General features: G+C 35.3%; 1 protein-coding gene and 1 pseudogene across 2 annotated transcripts; one reads left to right on the top strand and one right to left on the bottom strand.

Annotated features, from left to right (window-relative positions):
- Positions 1-539: 539 nt before the first annotated feature.
- Positions 540-7,902, bottom strand: LOC114312102 (uncharacterized). Its single transcript, XM_082890844.1, has 2 exons — positions 7,769-7,902; positions 540-1,422 (listed from the first exon to the last, which is right to left on the bottom strand). The coding sequence occupies exon 2, from the start codon at positions 1,420-1,422 to the stop codon at positions 817-819; it is 606 nt and encodes a 201-aa protein (XP_082746970.1). The 5' UTR covers positions 7,769-7,902; the 3' UTR covers positions 540-816.
- Positions 1,690-2,855, top strand: LOC145800957 (membrane steroid-binding protein 1 pseudogene; annotated as a pseudogene). The gene has a single exon (XR_014341616.1). The product of XR_014341616.1 is annotated as a membrane steroid-binding protein 1 pseudogene (transcript).
- Positions 7,903-22,070: the final 14,168 nt, after the last annotated feature.

The raw sequence follows: 22,070 nt of genomic DNA, 5'->3' as shown, positions 1-22,070 counted from the left end.
TAGTATTGCAGTCTCTATGTCCATGTGCTCCCAAGATGACAGAGAAACCAAAGGAAATAAAGAATTACGAAGAAGAAATGCCAGAAAGGTTCAAATGAACACGGGTATAAAGACAAAAAAAAACTCACTTTCTATTAGTTATGTTTTACGAGGAAAATATCAATAACTTGCATGTATGCATTACAGTGAAGTGTTTAATGATCAAGTTGGTTTGGACCTTGTTAATTTTGAGTAGTGAAATCCTTAAGCAAATGTAAGATTGCTCCAATAGGCAAGCACAACCGATCGGTATTAAATTAAGCTCACAAAAATAACTCAATTACACTGACCCATACCAGCTAGTACTAAGGATCAGTGCAAACTGATAAGACATCTGAATTTATGCATAATTAAATACTATTCAAATCCTATTATATTTATAGCTACATAAAAAGCAGGATCTGAAAACTGTTGAATGAAATTTTCATAATATGCCCTCCAATGTCCTGCAGCATATTCTACGCTGCTTTTGATCTTCATCTGAAAAAACTACCAAGCCATTATTACAAAAATAATCTATTACAATTTAACTCATGATTTCCTTTTCCTCATACATTCCAAGCCCTGCTGCATAACAACAATAATACATGAACTGCAGATTTTCTACTACCAAGTTACAAAAACCAGCCCAACACAGGAGCAACATTTACTCAACAAAAAAACCATCATAAAGTATTGCAGCAGCAGAAACTACCTAACCTATAATATTTATGCATCACATAATATATTACAAGTCATGTGGGAAACAAAAAGACCATCATACACTAAATGTCACATTTAAATATGACCTTCCAATAGCAAAGAAACCCACTCCATCTTGTCATTCTCATCTAAACTGAGAAACAAGTCAACTTTGTCTTCATCTTTCACTATCATAGATGCTGCCATCAATCTTTGGGTATTACTCATTGGCAACTTCAGAAGTTCTGCATTAACCAACCTCCTCTGTTGAGATAGGTCATGTGAATATCCTATCCTATGAGCAATCTCCCCCATCGTAGTATTAGTATTCTCAATGAATGATCCAAGATTTTTTGCCATCTCTGATAGTTCAGTGGGAATCCCCTCAGCATGTCGAGCCCGCTTTTTCCCAGTTTTAGTAGAGTTAGCACGGTTGGGAACATTACCTGCAGTAGACATTGAGTAATCCGTATCACCCATGTTCATACTAAACTGTTCAATAGGAGACTGTTCTCCTTCTTCTGTAGTTGCATTTGCATCCTCTTGAATGCAGCATGCAAAATCTTTCTTCTTGAATGGAGCATGTAAAATCACTATATACATAGCACATGCATAATTAATGGATGAAACAACATGTTGGAGGGCTACAAATTCCTCTATCAACTCCTTTCTCCCTTTCTTAGTGGCATAATTATTATCCATCTACAAAAAATGAATAAACAATAAGCGGCTAAAATCAGCACAGAAAGTAAAACAAATAATAGATAATAGTATTAATTAGCAAGTGGAGCATTGCTCAAATTTTTTCATACCACATGTTAACAATGTGAAAGTAGTATTAATTTCCTATAGAAAAGAAATGGAAAAGATCATAAAAAATTGTTAAAATCCACCTACTCTCCACCTACTTCACCCACTTAAACCTACTCCACTAAACCTAACCCACTACACCACTACCACCTCACCTACTCCACTAAACCTAACCCACTACACCACTACCACCTCCACTTCACCTACTCCTTACCTCCTACACACTCACCCTCTTCTATATATAGGAATCATGAATCATTGTAATAGATATCAATACAACAATCAATAATACAATTCTCTATTTCTTTTTATACATTGAATTCTAACATGGTATCAGAGCAAGGTTAACAACTTGGTAATTCCGCTTCACCGGCGGACGGCAACCTCGCCTTGGCCGTCCGCCGGACAAACCCAAATTTCCTTAATCTCTCTCTCTCTATCTATCTAAGCCATGGCTCTGCAACTCTGGGAGACCCTTGAAGATGCGATCACCGTCTACACGGGTCTCACTCCAGCAACTTTCTTCACAGGTCTCGCTTTGGGTCTCGCTATCTACTATGTTCTCTCCAGTCTGTTTGGTTCCTCTGGTAATAATCAACGTAAGAGTTCTCGGGAGTTGCAGGAGGAGATGCAGCCTCTTCCCCCTCCTGTTCAGCTTGGTGAGGTCACTGAAGAGGAATTGAAGGTCTACGATGGTTTTGATCCTAAAAGGCCTCTTCTCATGGCGATCAAGGGTCAGATCTATGATGTCACACAGAGCAGGATGTTTTATGGACCCGGTGGCCCATATGCTCTATTTGCTGGAAAAAATGCTAGCAGAGCTCTAGCAAAGATGTCCTTTGAGGAGCAAGATCTAACTGGAGATATCTCTGGTCTTGGTCCATTCGAACTCGACGCGTCGCAAGATTGGGAATACAAGTTCATGACCAAGTATGCGAAAGTTGGGTCTGTTAAAAAGACAGTACCAGTGACTGATGGGTCATCGAGTGGGGAAGCTGTCGAGACAACTGACCGCGATGTTGATGATCAGCCTACAGACAATGGTCCATCTGAAAATGCAGCTACTGGAATCACAGAAACCGAGTCTGCTGTTGATGCCAACAAAGAAGACTGAGGAATGTTGTTATCCCTACCGTATGAAGTGAAAGTAATGTCTGGGTTGCCTCTTTTTTGGTGGGTCATTGCTTGCCATGTTGATCATAGCTATTTCTTTAATCAAACCCATACCCACTTTTTGATCAGGCTACTCTAAAATATTATCCCAAAACATCCACCACCCACGTTCTTTCACACTTTTCTTTTAATATATATATATATTACAATAATGCACCCACTCATTTCTTTATTTGTTTTTTCTTTTACTTCCTTTACCACCACTCACCCATGTGACCCACGATGCTCAGATTCTCCAACCTATACTTTTTCTTTTCATTACACTCTTGTTCCCCACTTTCTTTATTTTATATATATATATATATATATCTATCTTTTTTTATTATATTATATTAAAAAAAAAAAAAAAAACATCATCATCTCTCCTCCGTTTGATTTCAAACTCCATTATTTTTATTTATTTTCTCCAAACCACTTTCCTTATTTCCCCCATCTTTCATTTTTGATTTCACATATATTTTTATTATTTCTTCCTTTATTTTTCTTTCACATTATTTTTAATCTTTTTTCCAATTCCATTCATACCATATAGCTTTGCACACCAAACCATATTTTATTCATCTCAGGGATCAACCCCGATCACAATTTTACACAAAAAAAAAAAAAAAAAACACAACAACAACAAACCACCACACAACACCAAATGCTTTGTTTTCTTTTCTGCAGACGGCCACCCACCGACCTCACTTCTTCTACTCTGCCGCCGGTCTCTTCTTCTTGCCTCCGTCCTGGGCGGCCCTTGCCGGTGCTGCCTCTGTGTTTCCCACTCCACTGGGCACGATCACTACTCCCTGCTCCTCCACTGCAGCATATGGCGGACCTCCAAATCGGAACATAACGGTGGCCTTCCGCTTCAGCTCCTTATTTTCCGCCTTTAGTACACTTATCTCTGCTCGCGCATCCTTATACATGCGTTGGAGCAGAGCCAGTTGGGCGTTTAACTGCTGCACCTCATTTGTCCTACTCTGCAGCCGGTGCGACAAGTTTGTGACCGCAGTCATGGTTTCCACGCATGACTTCAAAGTATACTGATTGACCTCAATATCAGTTTGCACCGCCATTTTTTGCTCCACAGACCGCATCGGAAAGTTCAACGGAGCAAAACCAGAGGTGTTTGGTTGAGGTTCACTGGCCACCGCACTGGTTATCTCTCTTGTTGACTCGTTGAGGTCGGGAAAGAGAGTGAGCAGACCACGGGACGAAGAGGCCATATTCTGGGTAGCTGAACGGGAAGACGAGGCCATGTTATGGGTTGCTGAGTGTTTCAGAGAAGGGTTGGTTAAGTGTTTACAGAGTGTTTCAAGATTTGCAGCTCTTAGCGACAAGCTCTCAGAGAACGAAGAGGTTTCAACTGGTTTGTTATGCTTCCAAGCCTCAGCCTCCGCTTCGGTTTATAAAGACCATGATGAAGAGGCAGACACGTGCATCATGCGCCTCTCGGTGCTCGCCGACAACTTGGGCGCGCCTTTTGATGGCACGTCTTTTGATGGCACGCCTTTTTATGGATTGGGCACGCCTTTTGATGGCACGCCTTTTGATAGATTGGGCACACCTTTTGAGGGTGCGACTTTTTAGGGGTCCGACAAGACTCTGTAAACTGTCCCGACATTGATTCCGGTTAGCTCCTTCAAGGGTCCGACAAGACTCTGTAAACTGTCCCGACATTGATTCCGGTTAGCTCCTTCATGGGTCCGACAAGACTCTGTAAACTGTCCCGACATTGATTCCGGTTAGCTCCTTCATGGGTCCGACAAGACTCTGTAAACTGTCCCGACATTGATTCCGGTTAACTCCTTTATGGGTCCGACAAGACTCTGTAAACTGTCCCGACATTGATTTCGGTTAGTTTCTACAAGGGTCCAGCAAGACTCCGTAAACTGTCACAACAACTGTCACAACATTGTCTGCTACAACGGTCCGACATGACCCCATAAACTGTCTTCTACATCGGTCTGACACCGCCATCCAGTGTCCTCTACACCGTTATGACACCACCATACAGTGTCCTCTACATGGTTATGACACCCCCATACAGTGTCCTCTACAACGTTATGACACCACCATCCAGTGTCTTCACCAATGGTCTGACACGACCATACAGTGTCTCTTATCCTCTTTTATTTTTATGTATTTTCTTGTTTTGTTACTCTCTCCAAACTCAAGTTGGTTAGTTCCTATCCCCCTTGAGTTTGCGGGGGGCTGTTAAAATCCACCTACTCTCCACCTACTTCACCCACTTAAACCTACTCCACTAAACCTAACCCACTACACCACTACCACCTCACCTACTCCACTAAACCTAACCCACTACACCACTACCACCTCCACTTCACCTACTCCTTACCTCCTACACACTCACCCTCTTCTATATATAGGAATCATGAATCATTGTAATAGATATCAATACAACAATCAATAATACAATTCTCTATTTCTTTTTATACATTGAATTCTAACAAAAATAAAAGAACATAATGAAAAAACAAATAATTTGGTGCTACACAAAATTAGCACAACATTGATGCACAAAGACATCAAAGAAAATGAAAGATATTTATTTTCAATGGAAACCCAACCTATTTATGTGTAAGCAGTGATAAACCTATTTATGTGTAACACAATATTTTACCACATTATTTATGTGTAAGCAGTGATAAACATTATGGTACTATCTGTTTGGCAGAGGTTAAAAAAAGAAACATTTTTTCCCAAACTTTTTTGTTTTTAGTACAAAAAAAAAAATTTACTTTTCAGACCCTTCAAGTCTAGAAAGATCTAAAAGGTTAAATTTTTTTTGAAAAAATTCCAAAAAAGTTCACTAAAGACGAAAAAAACAACTCTTTCGCTTCTTTTTCTTGGTCTTTATCTCGTGAACCTTTTTCCAGATTTGTTTTATTTTTATTTTTATTTTTTGAGGCTTCCAGTCTAGTAGAACCTAAGAATGATGTGTTTTTTTGAATTATTTATTTTTTATTTTTATTTTTATGAAGTTCATTAAAAAGGGGAAAAAGCCACAAAAAAGTTGTTAAAATTTATTGCTAAAGCCCTAAGATTGAATGTGCCCTCAAGAAAATTACAGTGCTTACTGCCTAAGGCCAATTAAAATTGCAATTTATTTAACCATGCATTAGACAGATATCTGTTAAGGCAAGCCAAGTTGTTGCACTGCACAAGATTTAAGTCAAAAGTAACAAGTCTGGTACAAAAACCATGTCATCATTGAAGCTATGAAGATTTAGCCTTCACTCTTGGTGTACTTTGATAACAACCGTAATGCAAGCAGCCTTCCTCCACCAACAGCTGTTTCTGATAACTACCTAAGATGCAAGAGAGTGCAAGATAGTCTTTTGCTCAAATATTGGACGTGAAGTGTTGAAAACAGAACAAACATAATAATAAATTTGAAGGCCATAGGGTCACTAAAACTATGAGAAAAACTATGATTTCTAACCAAAAATAATAATAATAACCATAGACAAATTTTGAATTCTATAGTATTATATTATTGTCCCTACCGTAGCATAATGTATAGTAAATATACTCTTGCCCGACAGGAACGTGCTGATTCCAACTATTTCCTATTTTTTTTCCGCTACAACGGAAAGAATTCCAACTATACGCTATAATTAGGCTACTTCGTTAATCAAACTTATTTCTGTAGGCAAGTACTTACTAAATAATCAAATATACTAGTTCAACATCGTCAACAAAAACCAGCAAGGCTAGGAAAAAAGAATTGATGTCCACTTTGTACAATAACATTCAACAAATCACCGAGATCGTTAATTGAAAAACCCATTATAAAAGATGATTTACAAATCTTCTCATCATGATATGATTGCTAGGATAACTCATCTTTATCAGTTTATCACTCCTCCAAATAGATGAGCATGTCACCAATGGTATTGGACTCCATAACTCAATAGGTGACAATCCTTCCTATACAGTCCTCCACATTTGATTAGAGTTCTGCTCTACTTTATTTAGACAAAATGCATCTTTCTTAGATACACACAAGAAGCAACCAAAGTATCATTTACATATAAATTTTAGCATCAGGTGCATCAATGCCTGCTCCAACACATTAGTTACCCACTAAAAAGGGTCAGCAATTCCCTTTATATGAAGAAATTGCCACCTCAATATCTAAGTTAAAGACATGAAACAAAATTAATCAATTAAAAATTTAGCCATTGTTATTGTGATATACATTGTTGAGTCCATTTCCTAAAGAGTAATATTTTAGCTTAGATGATTCTTGAGCAATCTCCGTAGTTAATGATCAAAATTGGAAACTTGAGTCAAGGCTAGAACAAATAGATAGACAGATTTTGTGCAAGGTAAAACAATTATACATTGCATTAGCACATGATGTATATTGTTTTTTTTTTTTAATCTTAGTTGGGTTGATTTTTATTGAGTCCATGATCATAGATAATTTAGTTTTGAAGTGCATAGACTTTATTATCTTATGAACTTGACCTTTAGAACCCATGGAATTGGTTTCAAGAATTTGTGCATTTGGGTTGAAAGTGTGGACCACATCAGTTTAATATACGAGTTCGAACATACAACAAAGCTGATGCAGTGTGTGTACGAACAAAAATGTTATTTTGGAGATACATAGAACATCAGTACCTTCTTCATTAGTACACAACTATAGTATGTATAAGAAAAGTAGCCCTTTAGGCATATTGTCAAACACATAGTGAGCATGAAATTGATATTGTAACAGGACAACACAACAAGAATAACACAGCAGTGGACAAAATATTAAATTTCAGTAGGTTAAGAAGACAACCACAACATATAAATTTCAGTAGGTTAAGAAGACAACCACAACATATAAATTTCAGTAGGTTAAGAAGACAAAAGAATTCTCTCATTTCGATTAATTTATTTGAAAATCAAAAGCGAAGAAAACAACAAAACAATAATGAGAACGAATATTTCGATTCCAAAAATAGTAAAACGATTTGTGTATATATGTGTGTGTATATATATATATATATATATAAACAGTACGGAAGATTGAGATGTGGATATAAAAAGCAAAAAAAATTACCAGCAGATGCTCCACAGAATCTGAAGATCGAAGATCTGAAGATGAGAGAGAGCTAGGGCACACTGTTGAGACCTGGAGAAGGCAACAAAGCTTCTTTTTGCCTCTCCTTGCTGTTGTTGCTTCCAAGGATGAGTAGGGCAGACTTCAGATCGAAAATCTGAAGAAGATGAGATCTTCTCTTTGCCTCTCCTTCATCCTGCTGCTGCTTCTTCAAGGATGAGCTAGGGCAACAATGGCTAAATAAGTAAGCCTCTATTTGCACACACCACTTCCCCTCTCCTCACACACTTAATGATATTTTTTTTATTACATTTTTATCCTAAAATAAAATTATCAAAATATCCCTTTCTTCTCCAACCAAAACCCTAATCCTAACCCTAATACCTAACACAGTGCCTCCCCTCCGGTCATCTCCTTCCTCCCTCCGTCGCCTCCCTCCAGCCTCCTTCTCGAATTGAAGCTCCACCCCACCCCATCGTTCGTCGCTCACTCGCCCTCCCCACCACCCCGTAACCCCTCACTTCGGGACACAACACCACCGCCGCCGCAGCTTCCACCCTTTCGCGACCCTCAATTCTGCACAGAGAGAGAGAGAGAGAGAGAGGAGAACCTAGATTTGGGAAGGGGTGGGAATGGCAGCCCCCTTTTCGCCACCCTCAGCTTCCACCCCGCCGCAGCCCCTTTTCACGACTGCGAGGGGAGAGAGAGGGAGATCGAGGGAATGGGGTGGGCGTCGTGGTAGTGTCGCCGGTGGATGGAGAAAGGGGTGGGAATGGCGACTGGAAAGGAGGTGGAAACGATGGTGTTGCGTCTCCGCCGGCGACGTGGTGCCGACGAGATGGTCGCCGGTCTGAAAGGTGTGTGGTGGTCACCGGTTTGGAAGGTCCGGATGGTGTGTGGATTGGGGGATAAAATTAGAACAAGAGTGTGGGTAATAAGTAAATATTTTATTTTTTATTTTTTTAGGTGTGTATTAAGAAGGATGTACAAATAAAGGATTGGGTATGTGCAAATAGATGTTTCCCGGACTAAATTTTCAATGCCAACGCTTGGGGGAAAGACTATGAATCCTGTTAGTAAGACCCATCTTTAAGCCTCCGACTTAGCAATCCGTTGTCCAACCCTCTAAACAAACAGAACATTAGGTGGGCTCCACTGTTATCTTAATCCCCTCCCTTCTTCTATATCCAAAACAAACGGAGCCTTAGTTTTTCAAACTCTATGGGTAGATGGTAGTTTCCTTGAGATAATTTTTTTTTTTAGCTTGATTTATTGACTTTTTAATTATTTTAGCTTAATTAAAAAAGTTTTGTTTGTGATAAATTTTTAATTTTTTAATTTTTAATTTGATGACTGTGAGAGAAGAAATAAAAATAAAATAATTATGATTTAAGTATGACATTTTATTTAATTTATTTTGTTTTTTTATGAACTAAATTAGTCTAATCTATTTGTCAAACGAAACCTATGCAAAGACTTCTAAAGTTGCAAATATTGATTGATTGTCCTCACCACCCACTTAGAATAATAAGAGTGTTTCACATAACATATATTAAGTGTACTTATTTAGGTTATATTATTTCTTTATTTTTTTATATATATTTTTATAAAAAACTAAAAATATACTTATCATGATGATTAGGTCAATTAAAATTAATTTGAAATTAACTTCAAAAATTAAAAAATAATAATAAGTTTTATCATAATTTTTAACATTGTCGAAGTTTAAAATCAAATTTAAATAAACTATTATTTTGCTTAACTTTGACACCCTTTCTAAATCAAATTAAACGCATTAATGCACACACAACCAGTAAATTAACTCCCAAGTGTGATATAGCTAATTTTTATTTTTATTTTTATTTTTATTTTTTTATCTTTAGTATTTTTATTTTTTAATTTCTCAAAATTTAAGGATTGTTTAAAAAGTTTAAAAAATAAAAAAAACAAATGCATTGAAGACAACCATGAAAAACTAATAGGCTGCAGCCAAAGGAAGATCTCATCAAAGTAATTAATCAATAAAAGCATGAAAAAGTAAATAAACTTGTTCACTTCCATACAAGCTGGTCAAAATAATCACTCTGCAACAAAAAATCCACTAGCCCTAAACAGCCAGGCTGACATTTGATTCATAATACTGTTGCAGTAAGAGAAATAGCTCCGAGTGCCGCTGCACAGAAACTATCAACTATCTCTTGCTCAATCGCATGACGTCTCTTCAATAATTTGCTCTTACCTGGAGGTTCCTTGCAGCAAATTTACAAATACCAAAGGTAAAAGGTACAAAAGATTGTCAACCACCATAATCCAATATACCCGTTAAATTTTGCCAAACTATAATCTGAAGTATTCAACAATGAATCCAGTCTGCGGAGTAGAACATCTCAGCAGCATAATCGAATGTGAAAGAAACAAAAAGTTCAATTTTTTTTTTTTCAACTATTAAATTAAAAACATTTAATGGCAAACAACAAGCGTGTGTTCCTTAATATTGGAATCGAGTTCAAATGCAATACATATACAATCTTCCTTTGACAAATAAATAGTAAACACGAAAAAAGGGACTCCAAAAACCACAAACGGTGATACATACTGACCAAATCAAAGAATTTCATCTGCATGCCGTCCTTAAAATCATGATATGTGATCATAACAGCAGCAGCAGGCAGCAGTTGTTAAGACAGACAGAGAGTGGGGGGGAGGCGGACATCACATAATCAATAACGACACTAAAAAACTAAGATTATTAGAGGGAAAGGACACAAAATGCTAGACATTTGCAACCAAACAGGAAAGAGGCCAAGACAAACGAGGCATTGCTAGTAAAGTTGCAAAAGTAGAGAAATCAATCCATTTGCGGGGAAATCAGTTTCTAGAAGAGATCAAAGGTCTTCTTATGCCTGTCTTGCTTCCATCTCGGTAATTTATAAAATTCTTCTTTCGGCATTCCCAGTACAGCCTGGAATTCCCCATCAGATAGATAAGCCTGAAACAAATCAAACAGAAAATTTTGATGAAATAAGCCAAAACATAAAGGTTTTAAATGTAATAAAACTTTGAATCAACCAGCCTCTCTTTGTTTAAAATCAATTCCAGTAACTGGATTTTCAGAATGAGCCCTCAGCTGTTCGTAGCTAAACGTACTTAGATTAGTTTCACTGCCATTCTCAGAATCTTCTTTAAAATCCTCAACTTCTGAAAGTGCATTTTCACTCTTTATTCAGCTGCAAGAAGCACTTAAAATTGTTGTCATACTCACTTTATTTACCAGAATATAAAATTATTTTGTATTATGTAAATATATACATATAAAAATACCCACATAAGATTTAAAATGAAATAAATATCAATATACCTAAATTGTTTATATGTATATGTACATTTAAAAACGCATCTCTCTCTCTCTCTCTCTCTCCAAAAGCAATGTCGTTTCATACATTATGCAAATAGAACTAAATTGAAGTGAATCGCAATGAATCACAATTGAATTGTATGATTCACACAATTAAGATTCTTTTTTTTTTTGGTGGGTAAATCATACACAATTAAGATTCAACAACATGAATCAAATCGTTTTGGTTCAAACTCATATCAAATCATGTGAATTGTATCGTGAATTGTAAGATTGTAATAATCATGCTTAAAATATGTCAAAATAATCCAGATTTATAGTTGCCAGCGAAGAGCAAAAGAAAGCAAATTGTTGTTCTCATGTCCCATTCGGATATTAAATGCCTCCTTAACAGAATACGAGTTCCTCCATGCTTGAAATGCATAAAATGTGAAGTAGAATTCATAACACAATCAAGATGATTTGCTTCTAATGACCATAATGTAATTTCCATGCTTCAATTGTGTTCATTCCCAGAAATTGGAACACAAACAAATCATTAACAGATGGATTTAAACATTTTCCATCTCTCACATTTACATCGCGCTTTAATTTCATTTCTTATTTTTCCTCTATATCATCACTATTTTCTAAAATAATAAAACAAGCGATAAATGCACAATATGTGACTCCCAATGCAAGATCTTATTAGACATAATATCTCATTAGACAACCACTATTTCTATGTTGTTTCTCGCGGAAAGTCTAGCCTATGGAGGGGGGGTGAGTGACCAACCTACTGTATGTAGCTCATTCCCCCCTCAGAGGAGAAGCGTAGCGCAAGGGGGAAGTGAGTTTGAGTGCGGGGTGTAGGTATACCACTTACGAGAAAGAACCCCAGAGGAAATTTTTAGTTAATTTACAAGTCAGGTGTTTAGTGGACACTTTCAGTCAATAAAGAACAACCATTGCCAAAAAATGAAGGATGACAGTAGATGCTGCAATTAACTTGAATTAGAATATACCGCAACAACCTAAAAAATATCAGAAGATTCTACAAACAATTGGACAGAACAGAGTTCCTCAAATAGATGACAAAATATAAAGCATAAAGAAAGATCATTATGGTATGAATACCAAGAGGGATGGCTTCTGCTGATTGAACTGGAGATGATTTGGGTGACCGCTTCTTTTCAGCAGTGAGAAGTTGTAATAAAGCAGCTACTGCAACTGCCCTCTGTGATCCTTGACCCACGGCTGACGGCCTTGAAGCACTACCACTTTTGGTGCCAGAAGCATAGTTCTAAATCGCGGTATCGGGGGTATCGGTAGTATCGACCGGTACGTATCGGGTATCGGGCGTCGCGGCTGTGAAATTTCAAAAATCATTAGCAATTCATCTAAAACTCAATTTTATGCATTTTTTGGACTCTTTTAGCCTTAATTTATCACATTTTAATCAAAATTTTGATATGTAGAGGCACTTTTTTGACTCATTTTCAACTAAATGATATGTATTTATTTTAGTCTCAACCTTTTATTTGGCATATATGTTAAACTTTTAATATAAAATTGATGTGGAAATATTTTTTTACTTATTTTCAACAATGAAATACTTCCACATGCACAACAAATTAGTAAGAGAAAGAGGGACATGAAAATAAATCATTCGTTTTAATCATAATCGCATACAAACAATCTACTACAAATCAACAACTCTAAAACTTAGTAATAAAAAGAATTACGTGGTGGTACAGAAGAATTTCCATATCTCACATCACTTTGATCATCACTATGACTTGGTTGGCCTATTTCTCCATATTGATATTCGTGGTAGTAGTTATTGAAAGTGCATTGATCATAAGTAGTGCTGTTGCTGCCACTGCTACTTGATTGTTGTTGTGTCATTGCAAGCCCCCCTGTACCATAATTAAAACCCTCTATATATGGATATTGATGAGGTTGTTGAGAGTAGTTCCAATTTTCCATATAAGGTGGTTGATAGATGTGTGGTGGTGGTTGACTTGGAGGAGGGTAATAAGGATATGGTACTTGGCATATTGGTCGCCAATGTTGAGTTCCCCTTCCATCTTCTTGTCTAACTCCGAGATGTCCAAATTGATTTCTAAGGTCACGATGACCATAAATATCATTTGTTAGGTTTTATTTTTGGCAATCCCGTTTGACAAAATTCCTTTCAATTGCATTTATTTTCGCACTTTTATTTCAGTGAGACTATGAGTGTTTAGGTGTAAATCCAACCCGAATTGTGCCTTTCAGAGAAGTTTGTGATGCTAATGCTTTCAAGATTGCCACTTCGCTGATAATGACGGGGATCGAGCTGCCCGGTCAGCTCGCGGGGGTCCAGGGGGCAGCGCCCCTTCGCGGGTCCGGGGCAGCGCCACGGCGGGGTCAAGGGGCAGCGCCCCCGAAGCAAAATGCAAAAATGCATTCCAAGTTGCCTGTCTGCTCGAGCGGAGAATCCCCGGTTCCAGTAGTTTGTTAGGTCTGTAAAAATACTGGAAGGTATGATTTCGCGCTTGAGTGGGTTCTCCAGCGCTCGAGCGGACCTCTGTTATATCACGCGCATATTTTGCTGAAGCCGCTCGAGCGGGCTGTTGGGCGCTCGAGCGGAGATCACGGGACAGATTCTATAAATTCGCGTGTTGGGTCAGATTTTAGGATTACTACTCCAGATCTTCTTTTTGGGTTCTAGGGTTTATATCTGGGGATACTTTGTGAGTTTTCTTTGATGTTTTGATTGAGTATTCAACTCATGTTCTAAAGAGTACACATCAAAGGTTTTGTTTGTTTTACAAGTTCTACAAAAGAGAGAGTTGTTTTTCAGTGGATTCTGAAGAATTCGAGCCTGAAGCTTTGGTGGATTCCGGGGTGGCTCATCGTAAAGATAATTCCGAGGTGAAGACGGGTTGGAAGAGGCACATAGAGGTTGGTTCAATTAGGCGTGGATTCGCTAGGTAATTGAGAGTATACCTGTGTAATTCCTTTAAATCTTCTTAGTGGATTGTTTTGTGGCTGTTGCCCGTGGTTTTTTTATCACAGTTGGAGGTGTCCAATTGTGGTTTTTTTCACGTAAAATCGTTGTGTCTCTTTGTCTTGATTGTTTGATTGGGATTGTTATATTCTGCTTAAAATTGATACATAATCACAAATCAACATCTAGGGGATTTCTAGATTTTTCATCATCAATATGTCGTGAACGCCCAATTGATGCTTCTACATCAGGAGTAGAAATAGAATGTCGTCGTTGCTATGTAGAATCCCTGTTCCAATCATGATCAATATGATGAATACTGCGTCTACAACCATGTGCAGAACCTGTAGACCCCCATTGTCCACCACTACCACCACTTGTCGGAGGACGACTGCCATCACTATCATCTCCACTACCACTAGGTGGACTCAAACCACGACCCTCACTAGAGCCACTTCCAGTAGACCTTGCTCTTTGATGGTGTTGAGGTACTTGGCTACTAGCTGCGTGATCTCCCTCATCATTATCATCATCAACAATCAACCAACCTGAGTTATCTTCATCATCCAAGACTGCATGTTCTCTCTCTTGAAGCCATGGAGTTAATAGATCATCTTCTTCAAATATGTAGTCAAGATTGATGGGGTTAAAAGATTCCTCTCTATCATCTTGGCTTTTTCGTGTTGCATGTCTGATCTTTAGCCTCATATTGTAATACACATAAACAAGTTTATTTAATTTTTTATACTTCAACCGATTCCTTGTCTTTGTATGTATCAGGCTAAATGTACTCCAATTGCGCTCACAATTAAAAGAAGACGTGGTTTGACTCAATACTCTCACAGCCACTTTTTGGAGTGCCGGAGCCGATGTACCATAATGGATCCACCATTCAGCTATATACAAATCAATCAAATATTAGTGATTATGTTATAATTTGATATAGAAGTGTTGACAATGTAACAATAATATATAATTAAAATAGTTAATAGTTCATTGAGTATATAATAATTACCAGGATTTGTTGCTTTCACTGCTCTTTGTGCTAACACAGCACCAAAAGAATCTTCTTTATTACAAAATAAAGAGATCTGCAATGAACAAAAGGTAATAAGTAGTTTTACAAACACAATTCACAAGTCAAATAATGAGTTATCAATTTAACTAATATTAAATAATGACTAACTTGGTTTATCGCCTGTATTTGCTCGTTTAAATCTGGTAGAAGTCTCGAAATCACATTTCTAACTCCACTCATCACTTCTCGATGATTAGAAAGGTGCTCCCCATATTGGAATATGGGATTTAAAAAATAACCTACATTCAAATATAAAATAATAATAAAAGTGAGATAAGGAACACATAATTTATAATTTAAATAAATTAAAAATTACTTACCAGCAGCATGCAAGTCCGTGTGTAGTTGGAAAGCCCATCGATTATCAATAATCTTCCAATAATCTACATAATAGCGACAATTTTGTTTGATGGCCAACTTTGCTCTATCCATGGCTTCATATATAAAACCCATTGTGGGCTTTTCATCCCCATCTACAAGTCTAAGCACCTTTAGAAGTGGTTCTTGAACTTTTAATACATCTGCCGCCTTGGTCCAAAAATCTTTACTTTGTATAATTTTTTTCGCTTCTTTTGCATCATCCTTTTTGGACCATTTGCTGTGCTTCCACTCTTGAGAATGAAACATATCCTGTAAAGCAGTCTTATGTTTAACAACGCTTTCCAAAGTAATGAAATTGGTGGCAAAGCGTGTGATGGCAGGACGTAACAACTCTCTATCTCCTGTGAATCTCTTCATGAAATCAACGACCCAATTGGAGTTGTAAATAAATCGTGTGATTACTTTTACACAATCTAACACCTTTGCTACACTTTTTTTCTTCCCAATATCCTCTAACATAAGATCAATACAATGAGCTGCACATCCTGTCCAATACAGATTCTCTTTTTTTTGCATGAGTTTGTAACCAGCAGCCTTTATCGCAGCTTCGTTATCAGTTACGATTTGCACAACATATTCTTCTCCAATTTCATGCACTACTTTGTCCATGAGGCCCAAGTAATAATCAGTTGTCCTACTAGGTACATCAGTTACATCCACAGACTTTTGAAAAATTGTTCCACGATTGCTATACACAAGAAAATTAACAATGTGCTTTCTTGTGGGCCCAGACCATCCATCACACATAATTGTAACACCTCTCTCAGCCCAACTAGATTTATGAGATTTTATCCAATTTTGTAAAGCTTCATACTCCATTGGTAAATACATTTCAGTTACTTGTTTAATAATAAATAACAAACAAAAACTATTAACAAGCATCTTAATAATTTATTTATTTTTAAACATAGATAGAGTTTTTTCAAACTTTAAGTTAGAGGCTTACTTCATAAGAAGTAGGTAGCTTTGTTCCTTTTCCAACCTCTCTTGCAGTATCCAACATTGGTTCTAGCCATTTAGAATTAACAACATTAGTAGGCACTGGAGTGAATAATACAAACTGGCTAACTGCTCTTCCTAATTTTTTCTTTGCTTCTTTTAAGAATCTAGAGGAGAGTTTGGATTGTTTGTTGCCTTTGGTCCTATGAAGATCCACATCTATGTCTAATAATTTAACTTCTGGAGAGGATGTATCAATCCATTTCCTACCTGTACTAGCCTCACGAACACTATGACTTCGCCGAGCAAAACTAGGAGGAGGTGCGACCTCAATATCACTAGCCCTATTTTGTTGGGCCATAACCATTTCTAAGTCCTCATCATTTTCATCATCATCACACTGACCGGCTCTAATTTGTTCTGTCAATTCCTCATTCATCTTCCTTTTGTCAAGCGTTTTGCCCTTATAATTATTCAAATGATCCATCATTAGTGTTCGAACTTCACCACTGACATTAGCACAAGGTGCGACTTGACCTTTCATATGGGCCAAATGTTGCTTCAACCTAGTTATACCACCATTTAGCTCTTTTCCACAAAATCTACACCTAATTTTATGCCTATTATTTTCTAGTGGAATTCCAAATTTCCAACCAACATCATCACTTGGAAGTTTTCCACTAGAACCACCTCCGTGCGCCATTATAACTTTCAATTATCTACAATAACAGTTTTCAATTAACAAATATTGTAATTCTAATTTAGTTAGTAATAATAATGCATTTAAAATAAAAATAAAAAATATTTTTATATATAAAAAATTATATTCTATGTCGATAATATATATATATATATATATAAAATTATGAGAGAACAAACCTGCTCCTGAGTTATAAAATTATGAGTTCTATTCAGCTTCTGAACTTATGTGCATTTAAAATTATGTAAAAAATTGCTCCTGAGTTCTATTCAACCTCAATAATATATATAAAAAATTATGTGCATTTAAAAAAATAACCACAGAAAAAAAAACAAAACAAAAACAAATTATAGACAAACCCCACCTCTGTGCGCCATTATAACTTTTAATTATCTACAATAACAATTTTCAATTAACAAATGTTGTAGTTCTAATTTAGTTAGTAATAATAATGCATTTAAAATAAAAATAAAAAATCTAAAATATTAAACATCTTTACTTAACAATTAAACCTCTTTAAAAAAATCTGACAGATTAAACCTCTATAAAAATAATCTGATATAAAAATAATCTAAAATAAAAAGATTTGACAGATTAAAAAATCTAAAATAATAAAAAAACTCTGAAATAAAAAATCAGACAGATTAAATCTCTTTAAATAATATATATATAAAATATATATATTGAGCATATGTGCATTTAAAAAATATATAAAAAATATTTTTATATATAAAAAATTATATTCTATGCTGATAATATATATATATATATATATATAAAATTATGAGAGAACAAACTTGCTCCTGAGTTGTAAAATTATGAGTTCTATTCAGCTTCTGAACTTATGTGCATTTAAAATTATGTAAAAAATTGCTCTTGAGTTCTATTCAACCTCAATAATATATATAAAAAATTATGTGCATTTAAAAAAATAACCACAGAAAAAAAAAATTATAAACAAAACGAACCGAACACAACTTAAAAAGCAAACTATGACTTCTTCAGCCAAAACAAATAAAAAAACAGAGCATCATACACAAACAGAGCATGAGTGAGAGAACAAACCTTCGACGAAGAAGCTTGAAATCGGTGATGGGTTTGGGTTCGATTCGATGCTTCTCCTTGCAACACTTTACAAGATCGATGCTCCTGGGACTCGGGGGATGGATTTGGGTTTGATTGAGGAGTTGGGTTTGGTCTGATTGAGGGTTTTTCTTTAGAGGTTTGTAACACATTTATGGTGTCCGTGAGTCTGTGTGTGTATTATTGCTTGAAGAAGACAAAAAAGTTGAAGTGAAATGGTTGAGTCCGTGAGTTTGTTCCTTCCTTTTCTGCTTTTGCTTTATTTTTGCAGGTACTTTGGTCCATTATTTTTTCTTTTGCTGGTGCTTTGCTTATTCTTCTTTGCTTTTCCTCCAGGTGCTTTGCTTTGCTTTTCTCAATTGTTTTTGCAGGTCTTACGGATACCGTGTTTTGCTTTGCTTAGTAGCCACACTCATACATACACAAGACACCGTGCTTTGCTCGTTTTTCAGCCGTATCGGCCTGTATCGGAAACAAATCGCTTACGTATCGGATTCATCCCGATACGTATCGGGAATCGGCCGCTACGGACGCGAAATTCAGTCTCACTGGTATACCGGTGAGTATCCGACTTGGCCCTCCCATTTTCCGGTACGAACCGGCCGGTACGGCACGTACCAGCTGATATTTAGAACCTTGTAGTTCTAAATCGCGGTATCGGGTAACGTAACGGTATCGATCGCTGAGTATTGGTATCGGTAGTATCGACCGGTACGTATCGGTTATCGGGCGTCGCGGCTGTGAAATTTCAAAAATATTAGCAATGCATCTAAAACTCAATTTTATGCATTTTTTTGACTCTTTTAGCCTTAATTTATCACATTTTAATCAAAATTTTGATATGTAGAGGCGTTTTTTTGACTCATTTTCAACTAAATGATATGTATTTATTTTAGTCTCAACCTTTTATTTGGCATATATGTGAAACTTTTAATATAAAATTGATGTGGAAATATTTTTTTACTTATTTTCAACAATGAAATACTTCCACATGCACAACAAATTAATAAGAGAAAGAGGGACATGGAAATAAATCATTTGCTTCAGTCTTAATTGAGTTTTGTTTTATGTGGGTGGTTACGATTTCAGTGTAGAGTTGTTTTTAAATTTAAAATATTAACATTTAAATTATTTAAATTTTTTGAATATTTAAATTATTTAAATTTTTACGATTTAAAATTTTTGAATATTTATTTTAATTTTTTACTTATTAAATTTTTTAGATTATTTAAATATTTATGATTTAAATTTTTTGAATATTTAGTTTGAAAAAAAATTATTTCCTTTGTAGTATTTTCAATTAAAAAATTGATTAGTATTATTTTCTGTTAATAATATTTTTTTAATTGAATTTTAAAAAGAGTTTGGTTATGAGTATTGATAAGAATTTTCAATAGTGTGAAAGTAATGTGTTTTGTTATGAGTTATAATAATTTGAATTAAGATTTGAAATTTTTTTTCAAAATTCATAACCAAACAAATTTTCTCACTTCACATGTCAAATCAAACTTTCAAAACGCAATTCCACACTCAATTCAAAACTCAATTCAATACTTTATTCAAAAACCATAACCAAATTTTCTACACTCAAATCATAATTCCACAACTCACAAACTCAAAATACAACTCATACTCTCAAATCATATTTACAAAACTCTACCAAACGCAACCTAAATCTCTTTAAATAATATATATATAAAAAATATATATTAAGCATATGTGCATTTAAAATATATATAAAAAATATTTTTATATATAAAAAATTATATTCTATGCCGATAATACATATATATATATATATATATAATTATGAGAGAACAAACCTGCTCCTGAGTTATAAAATTATGAGTTCTATTCAGCTTTTGAACTTATGTGCATTTAAAATTATGTAAAAAATTGCTCCTCAGTTCTATTCAACCTCAATAATATATATAAAAAATTATGTGCATTAAAAAAAATAACCACAAAAAAAAAAACGAAACAAAACAAAACAAAAACCATGACTTAAAACAAATTATAAACAAACCGATGACTTCTTCAGCCACAAGAAAAAGAAAAACAGAACATCACATATACTTAAACAAACAATAAACAAACCGAACATAACTTAAAACAAAACCATGACTTCTTCAGCCAAAAGAAAAAAACAGAGCATCATATATACAAACAGAGCATGAGAGTCCGTGAGTTTGTTCCTTCCTTTTCTGCTTTTGCGTTTATTTTTGCAGGTACTTTGGTCCATTATTTTTTCTTTTGCAGGTGCTTTGCTCATTATTTTTTGCTTTTCCAGGTGCTTTGTTTTGCTTTTCTCGATTATTTTTACAGGTGAATTTCAGCCGTATCGGACTGTATCAGAAACAAATCGTTTATGTATCGGATTCGGGCCGATATGTGTCGGGAATTGGTCGATACGGCTGTGAAATTCATTCTCGCCGGTATACCGGTGAATATCCGACTTGGCCCTTCCATTTTCCGGTACGAACCGGCCGGTACAGGACATACCGGCCGATATTTAGAACCTTGTATGCCACATAAAAAGAATGCCAAGTTAAGCATATATATTAAAACAAAAGCAATACGACGCAACTAATATGGGATATTCAGATGAGACAACCCCCTCAATAATACAGCAGTAATGATCTCCACAACAAAAACTAAATTTTACTAATTCTGGAAGTGTCGTCCAAAAAATACAATGTAATAATTAATAAATCCATTATTTATTTATTTATTTATAAGTAATAATCATTCAATCTTCAAGACATGAAAATAAGTTTACGTAAGTTATAATATAATTGTTAGACTTATTTATTTTGATGATTTGTTTAATTATGTTTTAATTTATTTGGAAGAGAAAAATAAAATCAAAATTTATTTTGACGATTTATTTAAAAGAGAAAAATAGAATCAACATTTATTTTGATGATTTATTTAATTATGTTTTAATTTATTTGAAAGAGAAAAATAGAATCAAAATTTATTTTGTCCCATTATTTCTCACTTAAACCTTTATCCTAAATGTTGTTAGAATGTATTTAATATTTGATTAAATCAGAAGTTCAAACAGCCCAGCACAACAGTAGTTCAAAAGGTTCAAGTGGAAGATATTCAAATTAGTAATGATGGAGTGGCTATAAATTCAAATGAATACAATGGCTATAAACGGTTATAAATTCAAATGAATACAACGGCTATAAACGGCTATAAGTTTCATTATATATACCAAAGCCTCTAATGTAAACAAGTTAAAAAAAAACATAAAATATTCTTTGATCTATAATCACTCACATCTATTCTCTGAAAAATTGTCTGAGAAGTGTTGTTCAATTTTTGTTTACATCCTCTTTCAGAAATTATACACTGAGACATATAGTTTTAAGCCTATCTTTCCCGTGTGAGGTTTATAGAAAAACTAGAGCTTCATTTTTATATCTATCTTTGAGAGATAATTCTTGTAGCTTTCTGTGAAAGCAAAAACACATTCTTTTCAACCTTGTAAGAGTGTAGTACATTCAGTGTTCTTGACTTAGAAAGTCTGTATAAAATTCGTGGAGGATTGCTCCATTTGTAAAGAGGTTGCTAGCACTCTCGTGAAGTTAGAGCATAGTGAAAAATCTCAAGTGAAGCTTGAGGAGTAGACGTAGGCCGAGTTGAAGCCGAACCATTATAAATTTATTTGCCTCTCTCTTCCTTATCTCTTTATTTTATTTAAATTGCTGTAGCTATATTTCACATTTTCAGTGTGCTAAAATTTTTAACTGACATAGTTGTTAGAACACTTGTTTTTAATTA

This window comes from Camellia sinensis, chromosome 10 (assembly GCF_055761805.1).
Source record: "Camellia sinensis isolate YWXY chromosome 10, ASM5576180v1, whole genome shotgun sequence".
Taxonomy (NCBI): domain Eukaryota; kingdom Viridiplantae; phylum Streptophyta; class Magnoliopsida; order Ericales; family Theaceae; genus Camellia; species Camellia sinensis.
This window is presented reverse-complemented; position numbering and strand designations above follow the sequence as displayed.